The sequence below is a fragment of the Pelodiscus sinensis genome, chromosome 11 (assembly GCF_052426305.1).
Source record: "Pelodiscus sinensis isolate ZL-2025 chromosome 11, ASM5242630v1, whole genome shotgun sequence".
Classification (NCBI taxonomy): Eukaryota; Metazoa; Chordata; order Testudines; family Trionychidae; genus Pelodiscus; species Pelodiscus sinensis.
In genome coordinates, this window is record NC_143062.1 from 44,971,865 (window position 1) to 44,997,394 (window position 25,530).

At 41.1% G+C, this 25,530-nt stretch overlaps 1 protein-coding gene across 2 annotated transcripts in view; it reads left to right on the plus strand.

Moving 5' to 3' along the window:
* Positions 1-20,465, plus strand: part of SUCLG2 (succinate-CoA ligase GDP-forming subunit beta) — a 239,542-nt gene extending 219,077 nt beyond the window's left edge. For both annotated transcript variants that reach the window (XM_075938556.2, XM_025183076.3), the window contains exons 10-11: positions 3,435-3,555; positions 17,749-20,465. In XM_075938556.2, the coding sequence (XP_075794671.1) occupies positions 3,435-3,555; positions 17,749-17,864 (237 nt within the window). In that variant the 3' untranslated portion in view covers positions 17,865-20,465. The remainder of the gene's footprint in view (positions 1-3,434; positions 3,556-17,748) is intronic.
* The last annotated feature ends 5,065 nt before the right edge of the window (positions 20,466-25,530 follow it).

A 25,530-nucleotide genomic window follows, 5' to 3' on the forward strand; every position in this document is an offset into this window, starting at 1 on the left:
CAACATTAAAGAGTGTTAAACAAGGTTTAAGGTTCAGTATACAGGGATCTATGCATGCTTGGTACCCTGGTACAAAAACATCATCACAATCATCTCTAATCTTTTATTATTAAAGATTCAGTAATGAAGTATTAAGAGAGGCTTTCATTTTAACAACATCCCGTGTTCCTTTCCCTTTAGTAGGACAGAGTTTTAGAAGGAAACACAGCCCTGGTTTGACAGTCACTTAGATGATATCAGCGAGGGTTATAATCGTCTTTTTGGATAAAAGAGAAGAAATTAGTTGCGTTGTAATGCAGCTGCTGCTGCTGTTGAATTCCGATCCTGTTTCATCTCAGGTGGTGTTTGAGATTCAGCTGGAGATGGGAGGGGAGTGATGTCATCTGGACCGTACCCTCTCTCTGGCCTGGCGTGGTGAGGGCATCTCTTAGGATCAGGATGTTGAAGGCTGGGGATACCAGTGGGAAACAGCAGGGATGGCAGTTCTGATGTTGATGCTCACTTCAGTAGCCTCATCTCTTCTTCTGTCCTCTTCTCCCATCATCACCACCATCACCGCTACCAAGTCTGTCTTTTAAGCAAGGGAATGATGAATGGAATAGCGTATCTCTTCCTAATATCTGACACATCCCTTCTGATTCATTTATTTCTGGTTCCACGTCTCTCATTTTTGACCAAGCATGAGTTTGACTCAGTCCTTGAATGATATTGGCATGGCTTTTGTTTGTTTCCCTGTCTGGTTCTCTTGCACCTGTTTGTAACATTCCCAAAGCAGCTTGACCTACTTTGTTGTTATAGGTTATTGTAACCTCTTACAAACTTATATATACCTTTTATAATTGAGTTGGTGGTTAGGTTACGTTTGTCAGCCCAATTATCACAACACTTCTCAGGAAGAAATTCAGATATTGGCATTTAGACATTATTAATTGTCACAAATGAGCATAGTGATTCAGGAAACACTAGATGAGTCAGGAGGCTACCCGGAGGAGCTAGCAAATCTAAACTGCATGACTCCAGTGCAAACACTAAGGGGATGAGGAAAGAGATAGGGCCTGATAGTATTCTCATGGATCGATAATGGAAGGCTAAGTGAAAGAAGGGGCTTTTAATAGGAAATGTGAGGGGATATAGAGAGGATGCTTAGCACATGAACATATGGAAACTGTTCCATATATACTAGACAGCATGAAGAAATCTCTGGAGATGGGAACAGAAGAAGTGACAAGAAACATTGAGATGATACATTGCCTTCTTAATCATATTAAAACAGTGCTTAGCTCAGCATTCCTTTTTATACTGTGAATACTGCATGTGCTTGTAATAACCAATGTTTTGCAATCTGAGATCCACTGACGGATACTAATGAAACAATTTCTGGTACTAAGAGAAAGGTTAGTTTTATTTTTTAAAAATAGATGTCTCGAGGATGGAAATAATGCTAACAGTGTCAAGCTTTCACTCTCGGTCTACGGCATTGCAATCACAGGAAGCTAATTATAGCGCTTTGCCTGCAATGACATCTTAAACCCAGTTGCTGCAAAACATGAACGTGCATGACTGCAGGAAATGTATTTGGTGCCAGCACAAACTTGACTCTCGAGCGGGGCAAAATGTTCATTTGGGGCACTTGCGGTGTGATTGTAGTCTAAGAGGTATGCCTGTGCTAGCTTTAGCCTAGCTAGAGTAAGTAACAGTAGCAGTGTCGAGGTGGTTGCATGGAGTTCAACGAGGACTAGTAACCCAAAAATGTAGCTGGGGTCCCCATTGACGTGTACTGCAGTGCTAGAAACACAATGAAGGCTGTTACCTGCAGTAGCTAAATTAAAGGGGGGTACACTGGTTTTTTCTTGCCTCTTCCAGTTCTTGGGGGAATGATCCCACTGGACACGACTACAACTCTGGAACCCTTGCTCTGCACCCTCTCTTCATCCCATCTATGCCACCTACACAAGACCAAGACCCAAACGACCGATGTATGACAGCTAGGCTTGGAAGAGAAAATCTTCTCTGGGTGGCCTATTGTGATGGCTACAAATTGCAGTGAATTGGGTAGAAAGGCACACCTGCTTAATGATTATTTTTAGTAACTTACTAAGATAGTTAAAAGTTTTACCAAGTTATACCATAAGGAATAATAATCTTGATGCATTAATATAGTCAAGTTGGATGGGTCTTATTTTAAAGGTATTTTTCCTGGGGCATGTTACTATGTTTAGCTTTAAAATGCACATTACACTTTTTGTTTCTCGCTGTCTTTGAATGGCATAATTTTAAAAGGGGGCACAAAGAGCATCCACAAATGTCTTGCATGTAATGTAGGATAATTTAATTGAGAATTGGGTGCAGGAATTTCAATTCCTCAAAGTTGAGGAATAGCCATTTTCTGTGGGTGTTATCAATTAATCTGTTGTAATGAATTCTCTTCATTACCTATGTCTCCTTGTTAATTATAAAGGATTTTCTTACTCCTATTTATCAAGTCAAGACGAGTATATTACCTTTTTATCTGTGCTACTTTTAATATAGAGTACGTGCAAACTGTTCACTAAGTATCTACATACTAAATTTCATTATTAAGAAAATTAGAAGTATCTGCTACAGAATATAAGAATTGCCTTATTTTTTTCACACAAATGCAAATATGCCTTTCTCATTCCTACAGTGTATTAGTAGCTTTTTGCTTTTTATGCTAAGCAGGACAGATAAGGAGTTTTCTTAACAATATATCCCATTCTCCTGTTTCTTAACTAATATCTAACACATAGAAGATATTTATCTTTGGTTTGTTTTCTAGTCAAGCTTAACTTGCATCTTCTTTTTATTTTTATTTATCTTAGGTTTAAAATAAAAACTTAAAATGGTCTTCTATTGACACCATGTCACTGCTTTTTGGCAAGGACATGAAATTCACCCCTGTGCAAAGGGCCAGCACAAGGCTTGTTGCATCACTTGAATGAGCCACTATAGGAATGGATTTCTCTCATTAGAATTGTTGGGCCACAAATGTGTATAACTGTGTCCCCTTATTCCAGGAATTAATTTGACTGCACTAGAAACTGAATCTGTCTGTACCAATAAAGGTTACAGCATAGGCAAAGATAAGAACAGTGCCTACTGCCTAACTGCTATGCCTAAACTTGTTCCAGTGCCCACCTCCAGTAGACCAGTCTCCAAACTAATGGTTTTTGCAGTGTGAATGCCTTACCCGCCAACAATTTAAACTGAGACCACCAATCAGCTCATTATAGGCAGGACACACCTTTTTTGGCCCAGCAGCAAGTTCTCCTCTTGGGTTACACAGGTCCCATTTATTGATTTCAGTAGTTGCTGGCAATGTGTAAAAGCAGAGAATTTGTCCCTTGGCTGTCCTTTATCCCTTGTTTGGAAAGCAATGCCTAAAAAGGTGACTATCTTTTTTTTGTTTGTTTCAGGTTGAAGCAATACTGGTCAACATTTTTGGTGGGATTGTGAACTGCGCCATTGTAGCAAATGGCATTACCAAAGCTTGCCGAGAGCTCGAACTGAAGGTACCTCTAGTAGTCAGACTTGAAGGTGAGTGATAAAGGCTTGGGGCTACTGACAGCCAAGGTTTGCGTGGCTCAAAGCAGGATGCTGAGAGGGGGGGCCCCAGGCCCAGCTAGTGGATGGTGAATACTCAGCAGCACGGGGCCCTGAAAGCTTGGGGCCCATGGCATTTGCTTTGCTTGGCTTGCCCTAGGGCCGGGCTTGCTGACAGCTCTCAGCTGCACTCAGTTACATCACGTTCCACTTCAGTTTACTCTGTTCTTTGAGCTCCAGCAAAAGATGTGCAAACTACTTCAGGTGCAGTAAGAATCGATCCAACTCTTCACTTGTGGAACTTTCCCTGGCACCGGATTTAGGGTCATATCTTCCAGTCTTTATTCGGTCCTTTCTCAAGCCAAACTTGAGTAGGAGATTCTCCTGAATAGAGACTGCAGCATTTGCCTCTTCACTCAAGCACAGGCACACATGCAAAAACACCTTTGATGTCGAAGAGAGGAAGTTTCTGGCTGGTGGTTCTCTGCGAGGAACCCTGAACTTTGGAATTCATTCCTGCCATTGGTCCAAAATCACCCAAATCCATTGATCTTCAGAGAACATAGCAAAGCCCATCTATTTTTCCAGCTATTGGAATGGGGATCTACTTAAATTATTTCCTTTTTTCCTTTCCTGGCTTTGTTTATTTCCATTTCTGTTAATCTGATCATACTTCTCATATCTGGAAAAGTATCTACAGCCCTAACTAGAGGTTTTGTGATCTTTTCTATAAATGTAAAATACAAGAAGTAAACTCTTCCCATATATTTCTGTAGTTCCTGGTCCCAGATGTAAGTGGAAGGGCTGAAACACAAAGAGAAGAGCTGTACTCATAGTATTTCCAACCCAGTCAGAAAATCTAAGAGGGGTAGCCATGTTAGTCTGTAACTTTAAAAAAACCTGTAGCACTTCAGAGACTAACAAGATAGATAGATAGATAGATAGTATCATGAGCGTTCGTGGGCAAAAGCCACTTCCTCAGATGAGTAGAATGGAGAAAATGCTTTCATGGAACTACATAGTAGCTAGATGGCTTTTTCCCCATTCCAAATCATTTTTATTCAGCACACTTGTAGCATACACAAACCAATTATAATGCCATCAACAAAAGAAAAATGAAGAAAAATATAAAAGAGATCAGCATTATTCTATTTGGATGGCCTGTTCTTGTCCAGCTCTCCAGCACAGTTTTTAAAACACAGCCGGTTGGGGGATGACAGCTTGAATAAGTTCCAGATGAGCTTCTATATTTTGAGTTCTCAATCTCTGCCCTAGCCCATCCAGAAATTACAAGCTTGAAGCAGGTATCGCTGGGGGGTGTTCTGTGGCCTGTGCTATGCAAGAGCTCAGACTAAATGATCATAATGTTCCCTTCCAGCCTGAAAGTCAGTGAAGCTTTAAAAAGTCTAGAGGCTCCACAGATGCTGGTTTTAATATTTTGTTATTTTGCTCTCTGAAAAAAGTCCCATAATTCTTTCTGTCAGTTTCTGAAATGTCTTCTGCGAGAGCTGAGGAAGGAAGATCGGTTTTATTAGCAATAAGAGGGAAAATGTTTTGGTTTCCTGCAATCTTCTGAAGTCAGCGCCACTGTCATGACAAGGATGTGGGCAGTCTGACCAAGTGGTTGAAGCAGAACTCAAGAGTCAGGCCAGAGGGCAAACAGAAGTGAGATGTCTGGCGTAAGGCAGAGTCAAGGTACCAGGAGATCAGCAGTAGAAGCAGGAAGCAGGAGAAGCAGTCCCAAGCAGGGAGAATCCAGTTGAATAAACAATTTCCTATTTCAGTGTTGGCTTTACATAGAAGCTATGAACCAATCAGGATGACCAGCATTTTGCCAGTTGGCTTCCAGGACTGACATCCTGTGTCCGAGTTCAGCTCCTCATTTGACAACAGTTAACAGGTCACTAAGTGGCAGGCTGGAAGTTAGTAGCTGCGAAGAGCCCTGTGGACCAGGGGTCAAAACCTGCAGTCCCTGACATCAGCATTCATACGTTTGAAATCTTTTGTTTTTGATGAGCGCATTTGGACTCCTAACTGGTGTTTTTAAAAGGCATTTTCCATAGTCAAATCAATATTCATGCTATAGTGGGTTATTTTGTCGGCAAGTTACATTAATTTACTTTAACATGAAAACATGAAAGGCAAGATTAGTCCTTTGAGCATCCTACTACATATTTCTCCACATAGGTCTCTCTTTGATCGATCAAAGAATGTGAATAGTTTGCCAGTCAGAATATTAATGATCTTGGTAATTCACAAATTTAGTGTGCGAACTGATTCTCAAACTTTGAGAGTTACAAGGGCATAGTCAGAGCTAATCATTTAACTGTGCTACAGATACACTTGATTATAACATTGTAGCAGTGGTTAAAGACGTTTGCAATGAAGCCTGTTTCACTCTGTTTGTGGTGTTTGCGGTTTTTCTGTTTTAATTCCTCACACAAATTGTGAGGCCACCTCTCTCCCTGTTTGCCGCTGTAGCTGGAATCAACTGGGATGTTTTTTATTGACTGCCCAGCTTGGAAGGGCTGGTGGCAGAATGTTCATTGGGAAGAGCTCTTGGTCCTGGGATGGATGTGTCAGAGTCTGAGTCTCTGGCCTTGGGAGTTTGATGGAAGGCCCGTCTCTTTCCTCTGGCCTGGGCCTGGAGAGGAGCGGTGATAGGAGGTCACTGTTTCAAAGTCAGCATATGCCCACAAATACATTAGTAGCGCAGGTACTTTCCCCTATATACACCAGCCACCTCAGGACTTAGCGCAGTCGAGGGTAGAAAATGGAGTGTGGTTGATAAGTGTCCTTCCGCGCTGACCCAATGGTCTTGCTCCTTGCAAAACAACAGGAATTAGAGCTTGTGTGTCTGTTTTAAAAACGTAAGCTGTCTTTGAATGTCCGTTCCAAAAAATTGAAATTCCAGCAGTTTTGAAAATACTTCATCCATCTGTAGTAGGAACTGCCCCTGCCTCAGAACTGCAGAGCAGCTGGTGCTGTCACATGATGTCTTTGCAGGGAATAATTCCTGCCACCTTAGAACCTCTCTGGCTTTTCCAGCTCAGTGAAGGGGGTGGGGAGGAGAAGCAATTGTGGTCTTACAGCTACATCAAGAGCCAGACAATGCATTTTTAACAAACCAAGCTCATTGTTTTTCCTTTGTACCAAATAAGAATGTGGAAAGTCACTGGCAGATGCACCATACTTCCTATTAAAGGGGTGGGTAGATGCTGTCCCAAATGCAAGTGCTGTGTGCAGAGAGCCTCGGGGCACGGCTTGGCCCTGGGAGCCTCTATATTTGAAATTTATTCTCTTTAACTTGGCAAAGGAACTAAGTTTGCATGTCTCTTGGTGTCATTCTGCTGTGTATAGGTCATTTCCACATGACGCCAAAACATGTAGCATGCATTGCTATTCTATGCACATCCTTGTGCCACACTTGCCATCACGATATCTAAGTAAAGTATTCAGCAGCATGACCACAGTGAAGATCCGCTGCTCTGCCAAACAAGGAGAACTTTAAACATCTCTGAATTGAGACATAGAAATAGGTTGCCAGGGATTTCATTGGATGATGAAACATTCCCTAGGTCCTAAAGAAAGGCAAACGAACAAAGTAATTTAGTGGGGGAGATTCAGAAAGAAAAGGAGGTAGCCAAGAGACAAGATTCATTTTATATGTAAAGCCTCAATATTTGGTTATTTTTCATGCAACTTTTGTTGTTTGATTAGTTTTTTGCTAAGAGCAGCTGTACTTTGCTTGATTTAATAGCCATTAGTGCATTGGTGTAGGAACTGAAAAGCTATTATGTTTGGAAGCAGGTAATTCACAATTGGAGTTGTAGACTGGTTATTACCATATTTTAAACCACCTAGAGGACGCAATGTTTATGGCCCATCTTAAATTATTGTCTGCCTATTAAGAATCACTTGGGTATTCTTATTGTTTGCATCTACTTGTCAGTTGCACATTCCATGATCCTGTATATCCGGGCCTTGCGCCATGTTGTTTCCACCACCATTGCCCCTTCCAAAGTCTGGAACTCTGCAAAAGCTGCTGCAACCCATGGTGTAAATCAGAGCAACCCTAGGTACTGCTTTAACCTGCTGCAGGCCAGTATCTCCATAGCAATTAATGCTCTGACTCATGGTTACATAGGAGTTTGCAAGCAGGGGTAGTGCAGGGCTGCCTGTGCTGACAGATTTCTCCCCCAAACTCCTTGAGTCTCCTGTGTGTCCCTTGTACCACCACCTGGGCATGGTTTATTATGACAACTAGTGCATTGTCCCCGTTGTGTCCTGGACCTTTATCGCTGAAGAGTTGTATGTGTTGCTCAGTCTGTTGGAGTTAGAGATGGAACAAAAAAATCAGTAAATCCACTATCCCCTTCCTGTGGTTCCTGGGATCCGCTTAGTGCTTTACTCAAACTGGTGTAAGTGTCTTAGAAGATGGAGCTACCACTGTTCCCTTTGGAAACTGCCCCACTATTATACTGCCACTATCACTGATCAGCCTCGTGTTCTTTTCATTCATCTCATTAGTCATAGTTTTATTCTTGCAGCCCCCTAAGCAAAGACTTACATGGTGTTTACATCTTTCAGGTACTTTAATTATAGACTGTTTTTGCGTGACCAACCCCTCCTTTGCTACCATAATCATTCAGCCAAGCTATTCATAGGCGTTCTTTTAATCTGTCTTCCAAAAGTCAGTCTCTCCAACCCCATAATCATCTATGTTGTTCTTTAAACACCCATCAGTTTGCATGAAACTAAAATGGTTCTGAATTAATAATCAATACAGAGAAAGCAATAAGAAGTCCCCGAAATATTGTAAAACAAAACTAATACTATTTTGCATTTCATCGGACAAGAGAGAGGCCCACATACATTCTCATATTTCCATTTTGTACGTTTTCCCAGAAGAAGTTTCATGATTATTCCCATAAATCTAAAGGATTTGTGGCCTGCACTTTAAAGACTCTTTGCCCACATGCAATGTATTACAAATGTCTTGATGACTAAAGTTTTAATCAGTCAAATCTGTCTTGATTTAGCAGGATTTTGTGGACAAATCTTTGGTCTCAGCTGTATAATAATTACAAGCTGTTTTACCAGTGGATAAAGCAAGGATTACTTTCCTCTTTGAAAATGGTAACTTTATAATTACATGTATTTACTTGGCTTATCAGAAAAGAACTCAGCAGCTGAAACGCAGGATTATTTTTGTTTAAAAGGCTCGTGGGTGACGGGAAAAACACACATTTTAGATTTTCACTTTTATAGATATAAGAATCGTTGTTTCTACTGGGAACTTGCAGCAATTATAGAGGATTTTTTTCCCTCTTTTAATATAACATGCTGTTACAACGGGGTTCTACACAGACTAACTGGCAAATGTTGGACTAACGCCAAAATACAGTTTATTGATGTGCTTACCAATAAAATAAAAACTGAGGGTAGGAAGGAATGTAGAGATTAATTTTGTCACGGTAACATGAAATATTCACCGTCTGGTTTTTGGGTAGGAATATGTGACATTCTCTTCCTCTAAAAAGTGAACTTCTTTCCAATACAGTATGTCTAGAGGGAAAAGAGTAAATGGGAGTTGACTTTGTTATTGTATATGCTCCATGCTAGAAGGCAGACAGAACCTCGTTTTCACAATTGGCTTTTAAATTTCCATTTCCAAGATTGCCACACCAAGTTTTTAGCTAAGTTTGTAGACCTAAAATTTTGCATGGTCGGAATTTCAGAGTCGCACATGGGAACTGCTTTCACACACAAGTAGAGCAATTATGTATCTCCCTCGTTTGCATATTTGAATGCTATTTGTTGTCCAGTTTGTGAGCACAAATGCTGTTCTTGTATGTAAATCTACCAAAAACTTGAGCAACCATAAATTGTTATTAACGAGAAGAGAACATATGATATTATGTATTCACATTTAAAATATGAGAAAATATTATTTGACCAATCTTAACCCCACTCTAACATCCTGAGTTTGAAAATTCAACATGAAAAATGTTTTGGCAAAAATATAAGATAGAAAATAGAGAAAGGAATGTCACAATAGAAAGTTTTTTAAAGGATTTCTGCAGTGAAGTGATGGAAGATAATCTCTTCTTGACTAACTAGCCAAGGGCTACCAAATTCATATGTCACCAAATAGTCTTCAGTCAGCAGTTACTTCAACTTAAGCCCAAAGTTAACTGGAGACAAAATGAAAGGTTCTATTTTCCACTCCAAACACCACTCTTTTGGACTTTCAGGATTGTGCATTTCTATCTCTAAACTGCATGTATGCTAATGGAGATAAATTGCCTTGATATATACCACCACACAGTGCCATGAGGTTGAAACGCTGTGTGTCACAATGTGGTATCACTGAAGCCTTACAATCCAAACTATGGCTAATGAAATATCTCACCGTCATTCCATAACAAAACGTCCTCTGGGAACCATGTTCTCATTTTTTAATGTTTTTTCTTTATTTCTCTTGCTTTCATGCACACAACCAGATGCAAACACTTTTTCTCCCCTTATGCCTTAGTTCATGTTAAGGGTCTGAAATCTTGGACCCAGTCCTGACCCTCAACTTTTAGAATGGCAGCAAAAAGTCTGTTTCTATTTAATGTGTATGTGCTGTAAAAACACTGGGGTGTTTTTTTCTTCATTCAAACTAGTAATGTTCCTGAGTATCGATAGTTTCTATAGGATATGTCTGCACTGTACTAAAAGACTTGCAATAGGCCGCAGCTCTCTGGGGTCACCTGATGCAGGCCATGGCTCATGGGCTGTAAAATTACAGTGTAGATGTTCGGGCTCAGTCTGAACCAGCAGGGAATAGGGTCCCGGATTCTGGACACCAGCCCGAGCCTGACAAGCCCAAGTCAACTGAACTGGACTCTGAGAATTGGTGCTCCAGGTGTTTTATCACTGTGTAGACATACCGAGATACACATTTGTAACACTATCAACTGTTTTCATGTATTGTTAAAATGGTAGCAATAGAAAATGTATAAATATAGTAATTTATAAAGAGGTTGTTAAGGTACCATTCCTTAGAATAAATATATAATAAATTGCTGAGTTAGTGGTAACAACCCAGCAGCATGAATTTGAAACACGACACTCAGCAAACACTATGATCCTTCTGGGGCAGGGATTCAAAAGTGTATTTGGAATAAAGTGGAATGAAAAAATTTGCTGGTAAAATACACGTTGCGGGCTAATCCAGTGAGTGACATTGATATTCACTTGAGAGAAAAAAGAGAGAGGTTCACTTTCCCTGTCGAGGATGACATTCTTATAGTAGGAGTCAAATAAAAAGTTACCTGTTATACTGTGCATTTTCACTGCCATATGCCTGATCACAGCATAAGTGAAGGGCAGATTATTTTGATAGCCTACCTATGGAATTCTGTTTACAGTTCTCTGACACCATCCAGTGGCAGGAGGTTAATGTGGACTAGATCCATGGGGCTTCTTTTCTTTAACATCCACTTGTCATAGAAGGCATTTTACTTTAGTTTTTAAGTCTGTTTCCAATGCTTTCAGATTATTTAGTTTTTAAAACCATTTCCAGTGCTTTCCGACTGTTTTGGGGACATCATTCAAGTTCTCTGTTTTATCCATCTGCTTAAATTGTCTGTCACTACTTAGTTAACAAAAGCAACTGAATTTGCAGAAGCAGAAAATATCAGTTATTTACAGCATGCTTGTTGAAAGTATCTTTATATGTTTGTCCTGCATAAAAGGCTTTTTTTGTATTTCTTAAGTACCAAAATCACACATGATTATGAGAGATTTATTCACTTCTCCAACTTCCTATTTCCACCCTTTTGCATTAAACCTTTTTTTTAGCCTGAGTCTTGTATTGATTTTGTTAATACAATAGTCAAGAAGTGTCTAGAGCAATCAGCATGGTGCAGCACACATCTAATGTACTGCTCCCAATCTGACCTGTCATTAGATTAACCTGAGCAACTTCATGAAGAGCAAATGTTAGTTTTAACTACTTGGATAACTACAAAAAAACCTAATGTTAGGAAAGTAGCCAGCAAAGTTAGTCTCTCTTTCACCCTCTCCTTCTATGGAAAATTTCTGTAGAAGCCTATCTATCAATCCATCTGTCTAATCTTAGTTATAATTGTTGTACCTATGGGCCAGATTAATCCTATCAGGTTCTATGGACTTTAAATGAGAGTCCATAAGAGTTATTCTAACAACCTAAAGAACTTTATAGAGAAGGATACCTTTTCTGTAGGCTTTTTTAAACCACTCGGAATAGTTCTTTTGCATGTGATGATGTATTTCTTCCTTAAATAACAGGGTGAAACTTAAAAAAACCAACAAATAGTCCTTCAGCACCATAAAGACGAACAAAGCATGTAGATGGTATCATGAGCTTTCATGGGTACAACCCACTTCTTCATGTGAAAGCCTATGATACCATCTACGTGTTTTGTTCGTTTTTAAGGTGCTGCAGGACTATTGGTCGCGTGTTAAGTTTTTCCAGTTTCCAACTAACTCGGCTACCCCCTGAAGCTTTGTTACAGGGTGGATGGGAATCAACTGTATCAAAGGTATAATTTACCATGAAATTCTGTAGGACTTTTCTAAACATTACAAGCCAAGCAGAGCTCCCTTCTGTCATAGATTTCAGTTGCTGCTTGGTTGTCAGAAGCTGAGAATGGGCGACAGGGGAGGGGTCACTTGATGATTGTCTGGTCTGTTCGTTCCTTCTGGGGCATCTGGCATTGGACACTGTCGGAAGACAGGATACTGGGCTACGTGGAATTCTGACCCGGTGTGGCCGTTCTTATGTTACGTCATTGACCTCCGTACATAAGCTGTGACTCTGTCTGCCGTTCATGGGGACGGAAAGCATGACCTCTTCCCCCAGTGCTGCTAAGACAGTAACAAATGGTTACTTATTCCTCCTTCAGCCACCAGCCTCTGAGATGTCTTCAGTGCAGGGAGTGAGAACCATGACTTGAGAGACCTCTGCAGGGACAGGCTCTCACTTCTGGCAGAATAGAGCTGTAGTTCTCACTATATTGTATAATTATGTTTTTAAAAACAAACCTTTCAATGATTCTGTTCAGCGAAGTCACTCTTTGAAATCATGAGCATCCTGTAGAGAAAGTTGCTTGCTACTGAGCATGTTTACTGCATTATTAATAATTAAGAGGATAATTAAAGGATAACTGCAAATGTAATTAAAATTCATTTTGGTAGGTCTAGGAATTATGAAGTAATTAAACACTTTGATGCAGCATATGAATGAGGAATTTGGTGTGAGGAGAGTTAATGGATCTGTCCTTAAAGAGGATCAGTTCAGGTCCTTATGCTGGCAGCTAATGATGCAGTCCCTAGCAGTGTTCCCTAAGCTGGGTTCTTGGGTGGTTGCCCAGGAGAGATTCAGATGCCGCCAAGCTAGTTAGCAGAGTTCCCACAGCTGGCAGCATGTGTTCCTACTGGTGGTGCACATCTGCACATGCCTTAGCGCACAGAACAAAATGTATCCTGCACATGGATGGAAAAATTAGTCCCTAATGTGAATTGCAACAATGCGGCCACAATAACCTGGCTAGGGATCCTTGTGTGTTGCTTAGTGGATAGACTTCCAGAATTGTCACTTAGCTTTGTTTGAAAAAAAGGGTCCAGCTTTCTCTTCCCTGCTCTCTTTTCCTAAATGAAACCTAAATGAAAGGATGATAAACAATGAGGAATCTGAATGACTCTTGTTTTGGAAGAGTCCGGAGCCTTCACCATTAACCTTTGTTAGTGTATCTCTGTGCCTGAAAAAGGGTGGGGAGCTGGGATTAAAAAGAATCAGGAAAGGAAAAAGATGATCCAAAAAAAGGATTTGAAACCCTACAATGTTAGTGCACCCAGAACGATGGCAGGATCATTTAATTTTGAAATTTTAAAAAATCAGCCTGTTTCTTGAAAAATTACCTTTTCCCTGAGACAGTCTGCTTAGAGTTTATCTTAGGGTTCTACAGCATTCTCCTGGCATATTCATGAGTGGTGTGCAATACACTTTCATGGGCTAGCATCCTTGTGCTAGCATTTAGGATTAGCATTGATTAAAAGGCTGAAGCAGCATCGATTGTTAAATATTGAGAAGACATTAATTACATTCCAGTGGCAAAGGGAAATTGTGCTGGCTTTTTGTAGGATTGCCTTTGTGTGGTACTCTTAAGAATAGTCTACTAAATAAGCCAAAAACAAAGGGGTCAACAGAGCAGAGGCCTCTGCACTGTCTTAAAAGAAAGATAGCTGAGCCAATTAAATAGGAAAGTGGACACAGCAGAGTTTGGCTCTCAGGTTGCTGCTTTGCAGCTTCTTTCTGTGTAGCTTGGGCCAGCAGCTGGAAAGGGAAGGATTCTGATGTTTGGAGAGATCATGACGTAGTTGGGAGCTGGAGGAGCTAAGTGGAGTGTGGAAAAAGAGAAAGGGAAGTGCAATATGAAGGAGAGAGTGAGTGAGGTTAGGAGCTAAGAGGAAATAGCCTCATGGAAGCTTGCCTTGAAGGAGTAAGATGATGGGAGACAAAAAGGCAGTTTGAGGGCAGTGTCTGGCAGAAGTAAGAGAGGAAGCAAGAAGGGTGGGGAAGGGGGAATGGGTGGGTGCAGTTTTAGTTACATAGTGTTGAACTTCTCTTTAAAGGAATCCACTAGATTCTCATTGTATAGTTTTGGACAGAACTCTATCGATTATTTCATACTCTATCATATCTAAGTGCCCAATACTGTATTGTCTGTTCTTGAAAAGGATGACACTCCATCGGTATTCAGTAATGTTTGGCTTGCACCAACAATACTATCTCATTGATGTTTAGAGACCAGAGATGCATGCCACAGATGCATTTGATTCTCATCCTAAAGCTCACAGAGGCTATCGTGGCTTTAAGTGAATTTTGCATCCTCCCAATCTTGAGCTGCTTTGGGGGCTGGAGAGACCCCCGGTGTAACATAGACAGGCCTGGGAGCTATATTAGCCTATCTGCACCAAATTGTAGGCTGCAACATAGCCAGACCCAGTGTGTCCTGCCGCCCATGTATTGCCCTACATCAAGGATTGTCGGGATATTTTGTAGGCAACCTTACAGCCAACTTCCTAGATCCAGTGTCAAGGGAATCTTGCCTCAGATGGATCTGGGAATTTTTGAGCCTTTTTATGTTGCTCTGGCATTTACTTCGTGTACAGGGTTTAGACTGATGAGGAGGACTTCACCCCAGATGTTCTATACCTCTTCGTTCTTACTGTCTTGGCTTTGGGGATGCATCTTGGGGGATTTGTCTGAATAGTGATGCACATCCAAGTCATTATCATCCAGGCAAATCCCAAAGGGTCATTGTCTCTTGCAGATTGTGTCTGTGGCCATGGACCAGTGGCGGTCTCATCTCACCACCAAAGCTTGTGATTGTCAAACGTGCAGCAGCATTCCTTGATGAACATGCTTCGTAACTTGTTGGTCTTCCAGCCTCACAATAGGCCCATTCTACAGAAGCCCCTGAAACTGGACCAGTGCCGGTGGAGGCAGTTGCTGGGTTTAGCTACGAATATCCATTTCTGAACTCATTCTGTTCATTAATTTGGAGCAACTGACGCAGACCGGGAGAATCCAAAGCGTCCGTCCACCCGCCACTCTTCGGCCTTCCCTAGCACCCACTTTCATTGCCGTACAGTAAAGTTGGTACAACTAGGCTTCTGTGGATTTGCACCATTTGGGCACTATGTCGAATCAGCGATGCTAAAGAAATAGGCCCAGTGCATCAGTGTGATATACAGCTGGTCTCCGACTTATGACCACCTCCACTTACGACCATCCGCACTTACGAACAAAGTAGTCGTAAATGCAGTCCCCGAATTATGAATGCAATCCGCGCTTATGAACAGCACGGTCACCATGTAACTCAATGGGATCCAAGTTGCGAACATTTTGAGTTACAGCCAAGTGTTTGGTCTGTAACTTGTTCGTACCTCGGGGACTGGCTGTACATACATCTCTGAATTTTCTTTGCCTTCCAAACTGAAAGGGATTATTGATGTAAGAGAAGAGAGTTGGAGGATAAATTATGGGGAATATTGAAAGTTACTATTACAATGTAAACAAACTTAAGTACTGGCACATGGCATTTACAAGAAATTACTCATTTCTATGCCCCTGAATTTTTTGTTATTTCGTATTTGACTAGTTCGGTAAACGCTGTTGACTGACATTTCCACTGTTCAGAGTGAGAGATTTTACTAGGTGTTAGAACTGTGAAAACGTTGAATCTTTAAGATTAAAGTCAACGTTGTCCCTACTAAGCACAGTTCAGTAAAGTGATTCTATTAGGACTTTATAGCTGGCAAAATTGAAATAATTCTTTTACCTAGTCACTTAACAGCCTTAGTTCACGTGACTATAGACAAGTGTTCCTCCAACAACTCAAGGGTTATAAGAAAGAGTTTCTCAGTTCCAGAGAAGAGTGAGCACTCCATATTGTTCTCTAGTGACCAAGGCTCTCGAGGGATGCGCGCCTGTGGTTATAGAAGCATAAGGTTTTTGAGGGTCAAGACATACACTTCGGAATCGGAGCAACAACATCAATAACTCAGGAAGTTTAGCTTTAGGCTCATAGTCTCATGAATTGCAGGATCTGTTTAATCCATATGTCGAGGGAATTCTGTGGCCCCCATCCCTGACACATCTGAGCCTCAGGGTCAAATTTGTCCCATTTTGTTCAGCATACTTTTACCATATTGGGCAAAGGGAGTTCATAGTCAGATACGGGTTTTGCGTATGAATATCATGTTCAGTAAATTCACTGTTCGTTTCCCAGGTTTCTCTAATGCCCGAGTGTTGTTTTACGTATAGAGAACAGCTTAGTAAAAAAATAGAGCTTGTTTAAAGTAAGTGAATGAACTGAACATTATCAAACACACTGAGGATTGTGAACTGTTTGCCTAGTTCTTAACAATATTCCCTTTTGGGGTCTCAGTTACCTGGAGGCTTATCTTGCATGAGTCACCATCTCCCTTTAGTAAATCCTTGGAAAGGGTTAAGGGAAAGAACATCTGCCTATAACTTCTTAAATCCTTTGTCTCACACATCATGACATGCAAGTCAAAACTGCCATCATTTTCAGTTTGGTGTTTCCAGAGGGTGCCAAATGCATTGCATCAAACCAGGACAGAGACTTCTGGGGAAAACACTAAGTACATATGATCACTGTGCCAGAACATTTCAAAGGACCTGTCCCTGTGCAGTATTAATAAACGAAGAGCTTCAATGACAATCAGTCATCGCTTTTCATTAATCTGGTCTCATTTAACAATGCATTTGCCTTTTATAGGAGTTTGACAGTGTGAAATATGCATTTCCCTGAAATGTCTCTCTTAATTTATAGCCTTTTATTCATGACTATGTGAGTGCTCTGTTGAGTATTCTTGAAGTGTTTGTCTACAGAGCACATAAGCTGAATAGTTATATAGTCTTGCAAATAATATTACAGCATTTGATGTCTTTCAGGGAACAAAGTATAATGTTATGCTCATTCTCTGAATTATTTACAGATGAATACTCTTCCATCATCATTACCCTCCGGGACTTTAGGCAGAGGTGCAGAAGTGCTTTATGGGCAGAGGGTTGGAATACCTGGGGTGCCTGCATCAGCTACTCCCAAACAGTAAAATGCTCAGGATAGCTCAAAAACCTCAAGCTTCTTAAAAATAATAACAATAATAATTTGTCTTTTGATGCCAGCACAGGAGGCTTTTGGAGTTATCATTAATAACCATAGTAGGGTTGTTATTTATTAAATAATCCAGCTAATTTATGTCTGGTGCTTTTAATCGTCAAAGTGTTTTACATATATTAACAGAATAAAGCATGGTCCATTATCAGTGGGCATCTTTCCATAGACTTAGTGGACGTTGGCTTGGCCACTGGGCCCTCACATCACTCCTGTGATTGTCAGAGAGTGGCTTATTTGAGAACACAGAGGAGAACACTTATTTGAGAACACTGTCAGGAGATGGAATTAGATTTTCAGAGTTCCTAGGCTCGGACCTCTAGTTGGCTTCCCTCTCTTTAAAATGAAATGAACTCTTAATTAATGCATTAAACCAGATGGACGAAGGGTTAATAAAAACCATTCACAGCATGTATTCCTTAGCTCACCTTTTCAATTTCCGTTCTAGGAACGAATGTTCATGAGGCCCAGCGCATTCTGAATGAAAGTGGGTTACCAATCACCTCTGCAAGGGACCTTGAGGATGCCGCAAAGAAAGCAGTGGCTAGTGTGGAAAACAAATGACACTTTGAAGATATTTGCCTGCAGTGTCTGATATTCACAAAAGTGATATTCACATTCTTGTTTCAGAGGAAATTGTTAGGGTTCCTGAAAGCGGTCATCAGTACTGCTGAACTCGCCTATCTGACGTATAGACAGGGCACCAAAATCAGTGACTTCTCAATTAGCGAATTTCTGGATTAAGACATATGTTAATTAGCATTTAATTCCACAAATTTCCTGGTTTTTTTTTCCAAAGTAATGTAGCTGATGGATTTGTGAACAATGCATAGTCAATCATTACTGATGCCTATCTATAAGGTTTTTCCCTAATCCAACAAATACTTTTTGCTATTTTGAGGGGGGGTTAGGGGTTGGAAAAACATTTCAGGTCATTTTTCATGTCCTAAAGTCAGCTGGCAAAAGTAAAGCCTAATCATTGATTGATGTATTTTGATAAATAACCAAAAAAATCTCTTTGCTTACAATAAATATACTTTTCCAGAAGTATAGGGTTTGTTTTCTTAAATAATTTCTGCTTGTTACACACTCCATGCCTTAAAATGATAGCTTTGTATTCAAATACAAAAAGTATACCTCACATTAGGAGAAAAATTGAATATATTATTTGTGATATTGAAAGGACCTTCCATTCTTTATACTGTATCAGCAAAAAGATAAAATGTGATTCAGTTGATTGGGTTAGCCATTGGAGGTGAAATTGAGTACAGTACTTCCAAATGTAACAGTGCCATTAAGTATCCATTGGTGTATGTGTATGCAGTTAATCTAAATGGCTGCCAACTTTTCAAAATAAACTCCTTAAATAAGAGGTGTTGCAATTATTCATAATGTATAAATCAACAGCAGCACTATGTGCGTAATAAAAAAATTCTCAAAATAGTCATTTTATTTCCAAAATGAAAATTGATTTGCTAGGAATCAATGCACAAAAACCTCTTTGTTCTTTTTTCCAAGCATATGAATGTTCAAGCTTTCGCAATGCAAATACATGAGATAAGCAAATTCTAGGTCGCAGAACTCAAATTTCCACTAAAAATCCTATTTTGATTGTATGGTCATGTGTATTGTTCTAATAATTCAACCTGCTGAATGATTGGTATAAATAATCAGTCTGGGAACAAAATACCATACCAAGTGGCTAGAGTAACTAGCCATTGCTGTGCACAGTGCAGACCACAAAGTGTTTGCTGAAATTTGTGAATAATTTTGAGTAATGTACAAATGACAGAATGTCCTGATCTGTGTCTGAACAATTTGTAAATGGGGGACGAGACAAAATTGTTTAATAAATTATTCATTGTGATTTATTTGCTCTACTCTAATCATCACTGTGCTTTATTTGGGGGAAAATGGTGTTGAAAATTTGTTGACATTTCCATTACAACAGTTGTATTCAGAAATGATTTTTAGATTAATCTTTATAGTCATACAAAAATAGCTCGAATCTGCGTTTACCTAATTCCTTATCCCTCAGCCTGTTGCCCAAGGGTATTTGATCATTAGAATGATAAACTAGTGTGAGTTACTGTCCGTATAAGAAAATTACTCATTCAGTTAAAGATAACAAGTATTTCATTTACTGATGGTTTGGTAAGTGACTGCATGGCAGGCTACTTTTAAAAAGAAACATGTACCATAAACACCTCAGTGTGACATGGTATTCTAAGTATGAGGAAAGGGAAAATAAAAACATGTGTCAGTCAGCAAAGTGATAAATTACATATTTCCTTGTCACAGATTATCTAGCTTTCTTGTGATATCCAACATTTACAATTGATGTGTTCATTCAAGTTACTCTACATATAGATATGAGAAGTAGTCATTAGTTTGCACCTGTTTACAAATTCTCACATTGTAGCCTTTTTTTAAATAATGTTAAATAGGGATTTTGAAAGTTTTGTGGTTATTGGAATTAAATATTTTTGCTACTGGTGTTTGAAGCAGTGCCGATTTCCTTAGGAGTTGATGTTTAAACTTTCTGCTAATTGTTTTTAAATATACAACGCTGGTAATTAAATTTGGCAACCCATGTAAAGGAGTTTAGGCTTTTGAGGGAAGTAAATTAACTTATTGTGGCCGATTCAATTTTAGTGGTAAATAGATCATGTTTTACATTTTAAAATTAATCTTAAATTTCATGGAGCTGCCTACTTTCCCAGAATATGTAAATAAATGCTCCTCCCTATTCTTTATGGCCTCACTACAGTCAATGGCAAGACTCCTGTTAATTTCAATGTGATAAAATTTTGATCCAGTGTTTCTAACACTTGCCTGAAATAGAGAAATTCAGTTTCTTTCATTTAGTGGGGGAAATAGCTTTTAAAATTTAAAAATAATCTTTTTATATTGATTACAAAAAAATCCATATTTTTTCTTGCCTTAACATGGGCATCTTCTCTTATTTGTTTGATATTTTCATCCAGTAATTTGCAGCTGTCAATGGAATGTATGAAATAGTATCTATAAAAAATAAACGAAGGATGCACACAATAACTTACCTTGTTTGGTCCTAAATTCATAAAGAGTATAGCATTTGGCACATTTGTATGAAATTTCATATGCACCAAATACTTAGCCAAATAAATGCAAAAGTAAACTCAATGAATGACTTTGCTTATTCTTTTTAGAGTAGGGCTACGTCTAGACTGCAAGCCTCTTTCGAAAGAGGCTTTTTCGAAAAAGCTTCTTTCGAAAAAGAGCATCTAGACTACAATCAGTACTTCCGAAAAAGCAAGCTGCTTTTTTGAAAGAGAGCACCTAGGCAGTCTAGATGCTCTCTTTCAAAAAAGCACAGCTTTCATGACATAGCGCCTTTTTTCGAAGGAGCACTTTTGAAAAAAGGCGTTATGCCTCGTGAAATGAGGAGTACCGCCGTCGAAAGAAAAGCTGCGTTCTTTCAATTTAATTTAGAAAGAATGCGGCTGTAGTCTAGATGCAGGGGAAGTTTTTTCGAAAAAAAACTACTCTTTTTGAAAAAACCCTGCAGTCTAGACACAGCCTAAGAAGATAGACTTGTTTACCTGCTGAGTTGTCTGCTCTTACATTCTGCACCTTATTATGGACCTGCGCACTGAAGTCCATGTAGATTTATTTCCATGCGGGTAATTCTTGTCACCTTAGGCTATTAAGCATTTTGGTTATTTAGTTTTAAGTTGCATACTAGCAGTTAGGAGGTGTTTCTAGTACTGTACAAGCATCATTTCCAATATCACATTCAGAATAGGGCACTGCACACTTACAAAAACCTTATTTTCATTTTGGGTTGATATGCAGAAACTTTGGAGGATGCTTGTACTTCCAAGGTACCATGGATTAACAAACACCAGTTTGAAGATTTTGATTAAACCATATTAAACAGCATTTTTTTATTCTGATAATTAGAACATGAGCTGGGTTCAAAACTGCTTTTCACTCTTTTGATGTTCATTGTTCTCTGATGTTCTCTGCATAGAATAAATGTGCCAAAACTGCTGGTGCTAAGGAATTGGAACCGAAGCCATTGTGGGAAGAGGGGTGTCTTTACTTTTTTGCTTTGGCTGCCTGGGCACTGATCTGCCTGTGGGGACACATGGAGACAGTGACCATTCATGTTTGGCATTAAGCAGAAACTCAGCAACAGCTTTTGGTATGCACACAAGGATGAGCTTCTAGCTACACTGTTCTGAGTCATGGAGCTTTCTTTGTCAGTGTTCTGCACAAAAAAGCCACTGGGGCACTGCATGGCCAAGTTGGCACAAGACAAATTGGAGTGGGTGTAGAATCCTAGGCTGTGTCTACACTGGCATCCCTTCCGGAAAAGGGATGCTAATGTAGCACATCGGAATAGCAAAATCCGCGGGGGATTTAAATATCCCCGGCGGTATTTGCATTAACATGGTTGCTGCTTTTTTCCGGCTTGGAGATAAGCCGGAGAAAAGCGCCAGTCTAGACGTGATTCTCCGGAAAATAAGCCCTTTTCCGGAGGATCTCTTATTCCTACTTCAAAGTACTTCAAAGTAGGAATAAGAGATCCTCCGGAAAAGGGCTTATTTTCCGGAGAATCACGTCTAGACTGGCGCTTTTCTCCGGCTTATCTCCAAGCTGGAAAAAAGCGGCAGCCATGTTAATGCAAATACCGCGGGGGACATTTAAATCCCCCGCGGATTTTGCTATTCCGATGTGCTACATTAGCATCCCTTTTCCGGAAGGGATGCCAGTGTAGACACAGCCCTAGTGTTTAAGGCAGACCCCAGGCATGACAGTAGTGCACATGGTGAATCTCCCTACTCTGGCACCCTTGGGACCTGACTGGTGCCGAACCAGAGAATTTGCTGAACCACGGGAGGTCAATTTTGTCTTGCAGCATTACCCACACTTCCACTGCTTGCTGAGCTTTTAGAAGACATCTAGGGAGGAAATCAGAGCTAAATAACAGCACAGAACACTGAAAGTCAGGACTGGTGACTGTAAACAAACTTTATGGGACCATGGGTTGCCCAGTGTCTGATCATTAGAGCAAAGGATGTCATGAATGATGCAGATCTTATGGTGGACATCTGGCCCTTTGGGGACCTTCCCATATTGCCTTAATGTTAACAATTATGGACATGACTAAGACACTGGGGCAGACCCCGGCCTCACTGCCACCTACTGCCAACCATAATGAATGGCGGAACTTTGTGCTCTCCAAGGGCTGTGAAGATCTGCACTCTCACACCTAGCCTCTCTAGTAGGGGATGCTGCTGAACAGCTAGAGAGGCAGGGTTTTCTGGGACCTTCCCCCAAGACTAGGGATGCAAAAAACCTGGATCTAATAGGGTGGAAGTTGTGCTCAATGTGGGAATTGCAACTCTTGAATACCTAACCATCCGGTCAGCAGCAGCAGTTATTCCTACAGTACCTGCTTGTGCGGTGGCTAAATTTATAGTGTTGCTTCCCTTGGACTCCTGTGGTGAATTTTCAGCTTTGGTTGAGGAAGGGAGACTGATCTCGTGGGCATTCCTGCAGGCAGCACTCGAGTTATTGTCCCGCACACAGCCATGGACTTCAACCTGGTCCTTTCTAGTCATGTGGGATCACCTTGAGAGTCCTTGCAGACATGCTACCTTCTTTACCTTGCGTACAAGGTGGTATTCCTGGTGATGAGTCATGGCCTTAAGCTCAGAGCCCCCTTATCCTGTGTTCCATAATGACCAGATGCAGCTCAGACCTCATCCTGCTTTGCTCCCATAGGTCATGTTGAAGTTGCACATTAACCAGGACATCTTTCTCTGGTGTCCTACTCTACACTGCATTCCAGGAGCAGGCATTAGAGACTCCACTCACTAGGGCTGTGTCCAGACTCCATGCCTCCGTCGACGGAGGCATGTAGATTAGCCAGATCGGAAGAGGGAAATGAAGCCGCGATTAAAATAATCGCGGCTTCATTTAAATTTAAATGGCTGCCCCGATCTGCCGATCAGCTGTTTGTCGGCAGATCGGGAGAGTCTGGACGCGATGCCCCGACAAAGAAGCCTTTCTTCATCGACACAGGTAAACCTGGTTTCACGAGGCTTACCTGTGTCGATGAAGAAAGGCTTCTTTGTCGGGGCATCGCGTCCAGACTCTCCCGATCTGCCGACAAACAGCTGATCGGCAGATCGGGGCAGCCATTTAAATTTAAATGAAGCCGCGATTATTTTAATCGCGGCTTCATTTCCCTCTTCCGATCTGGCTAATCTACATGCCTCCGTCGACGGAGGCATGGAGTCTGGACACAGCCTAGATGTCCTCAAGATGCTAGTTTTCTACATCAAGAGAATGAAGCGGTTCAGAAAATCGGTCCAGCTTCTCTTGGTAACCGTGGACAGAATGAAAGGTCACAATGCATCTCCTCAGGGATCACGTCCCGTATTCATGAGTTCTTCAACCCAGCTGGGGTTCCCACACCCCCAGTTACTGTGCAGGCTTCTTCTTGGCTCAGTGGCCCGCTCAGGAAATCTGCAGGAGTGACACCATGGTCCTCCCTCCACACTTCCACCGTGCACAATGCCATCCCTCGGCAGGCCAGAGACAATGTGGCCTTTGGATGAGCAGTGCCCCAGTCAGTGAACAACTCTGACTTGCCTCCTGAAGTTGGACTTGAGTCACCTGCTTGGAATTCATGTGAGCAAGCACCCAAAGAGAAAATGGCTACTCACCTCGTAATGGTTGTTCTTTGAGATGGGATGTTAATGTCCGTGTAGCCGGCAAGAAGGAACTGAGGTGGTGGCAAGTCACTGGCAGGGCTCTATATTGGGTGCCATGAAGGCACGGCGGGGCCCAGGCTGACCTTCCGGAAGCTTCTAGGGAAAATGTTGCAGCTGCTGTGCACATGCAGGCACGCGCACCTGACTGGAATGGACGCGAACAGCCCATTTAAAAGAACAGCAGCTACGAGACAGTGAGTAACCATTTTTTACAATTTTCAAACTCTCTGAATAAAGGGGAAGGGGGTTTACAATGATCAGAGCAGACAATCTCCACCAATGGTTTTCTTAATAAAGCGCCAGTTCAGTTTTACAAGCATGGAGTCCTTTTAAGTTATTACCCAGCATGAAGTTGAAGAAACACTGATATTGGGACCTGTTAGCTCATCTTTTGGCTTCTCCCTGCCTGACTCCAAACATCCCCTGACCTCACTCTCCCTTTCCCTTTGTGCTGCCTTGCTTGGGGGCTTCTTTCTTGCAGCTCTGATAACCTCCAAAACCCTGCCTGGACACTCAGGCTGTGTCTTGATGGAACAGCAATGCACCCAAGAGGGGGTGTGATTTCTAGGGCACTCCATTGCACTGCACACTAACTGGCCCGTGTAGACCCTGCTGGTATAAGGGAAAAGCATAAAAGTTCCCTATTTTGCAACAGCAGTACATGAATGCACACTAAGGAACTGTAAATTCAATACAGCCATCTACGCAGACCAGTTAGAGTACCACACACTTGAAATCATACACCTCACTGCTGTGGCTCCTTAGAGACACGCCCTCTTTCCCTCCTAACTATCCAGTCACGTAGGTTTGAGGAGTATGAGAAACGCACATCCTGCTTCTCCCACTCGGTTTGAGCTGTGAAATGGAGCCTGTATGTTAGTTCCATGGCTGGAGGGGTTCTTGGTATCAAAAGAGACTTTCTTATAAAGAAAAAGCGGCTTTCCAGTTAGTTACCAGGGAATGATGCCCAGCTGTCAGGAAATGAAAATCAGATTTATGCCAACTCAAGACTGATCTTACCAAAAAGAACATCGTTTGTTGCACTGCGTAACAGGCAGGGTGAAGAACAAGGTGTAAAAAGGCACAGGTGGCATCCACAATTCTTTTTCTGCTTTCATAAGTAAAGTAGCAGGGTTTGCCTGTCGCCCACAGGAAATCAGTGTGTGGATATTCCTACTTCGGTGCAAAACGTGTGCCAATCACGTTTAAAATAAAAATTGGAGCTCAGCTGTGGTAATTTTGAGCTCAGGTTCTTTTCATCAGGAAAATAGATGCACTGTTGACAGAATCCTGAAACTTTTCAATGGCTTTGTTCCGACTCACACGGCATAATCTTCAGACTTCAAACAATTAGCCGTCCACCTGGGTTGTCTTGCGATGCACTGCTGGTCAATCACAGAAAAATGCTTAGACGTACGGAGAAAAGATGGTCGCTTTCCCCACTTCAGGCAAAGGGAGGG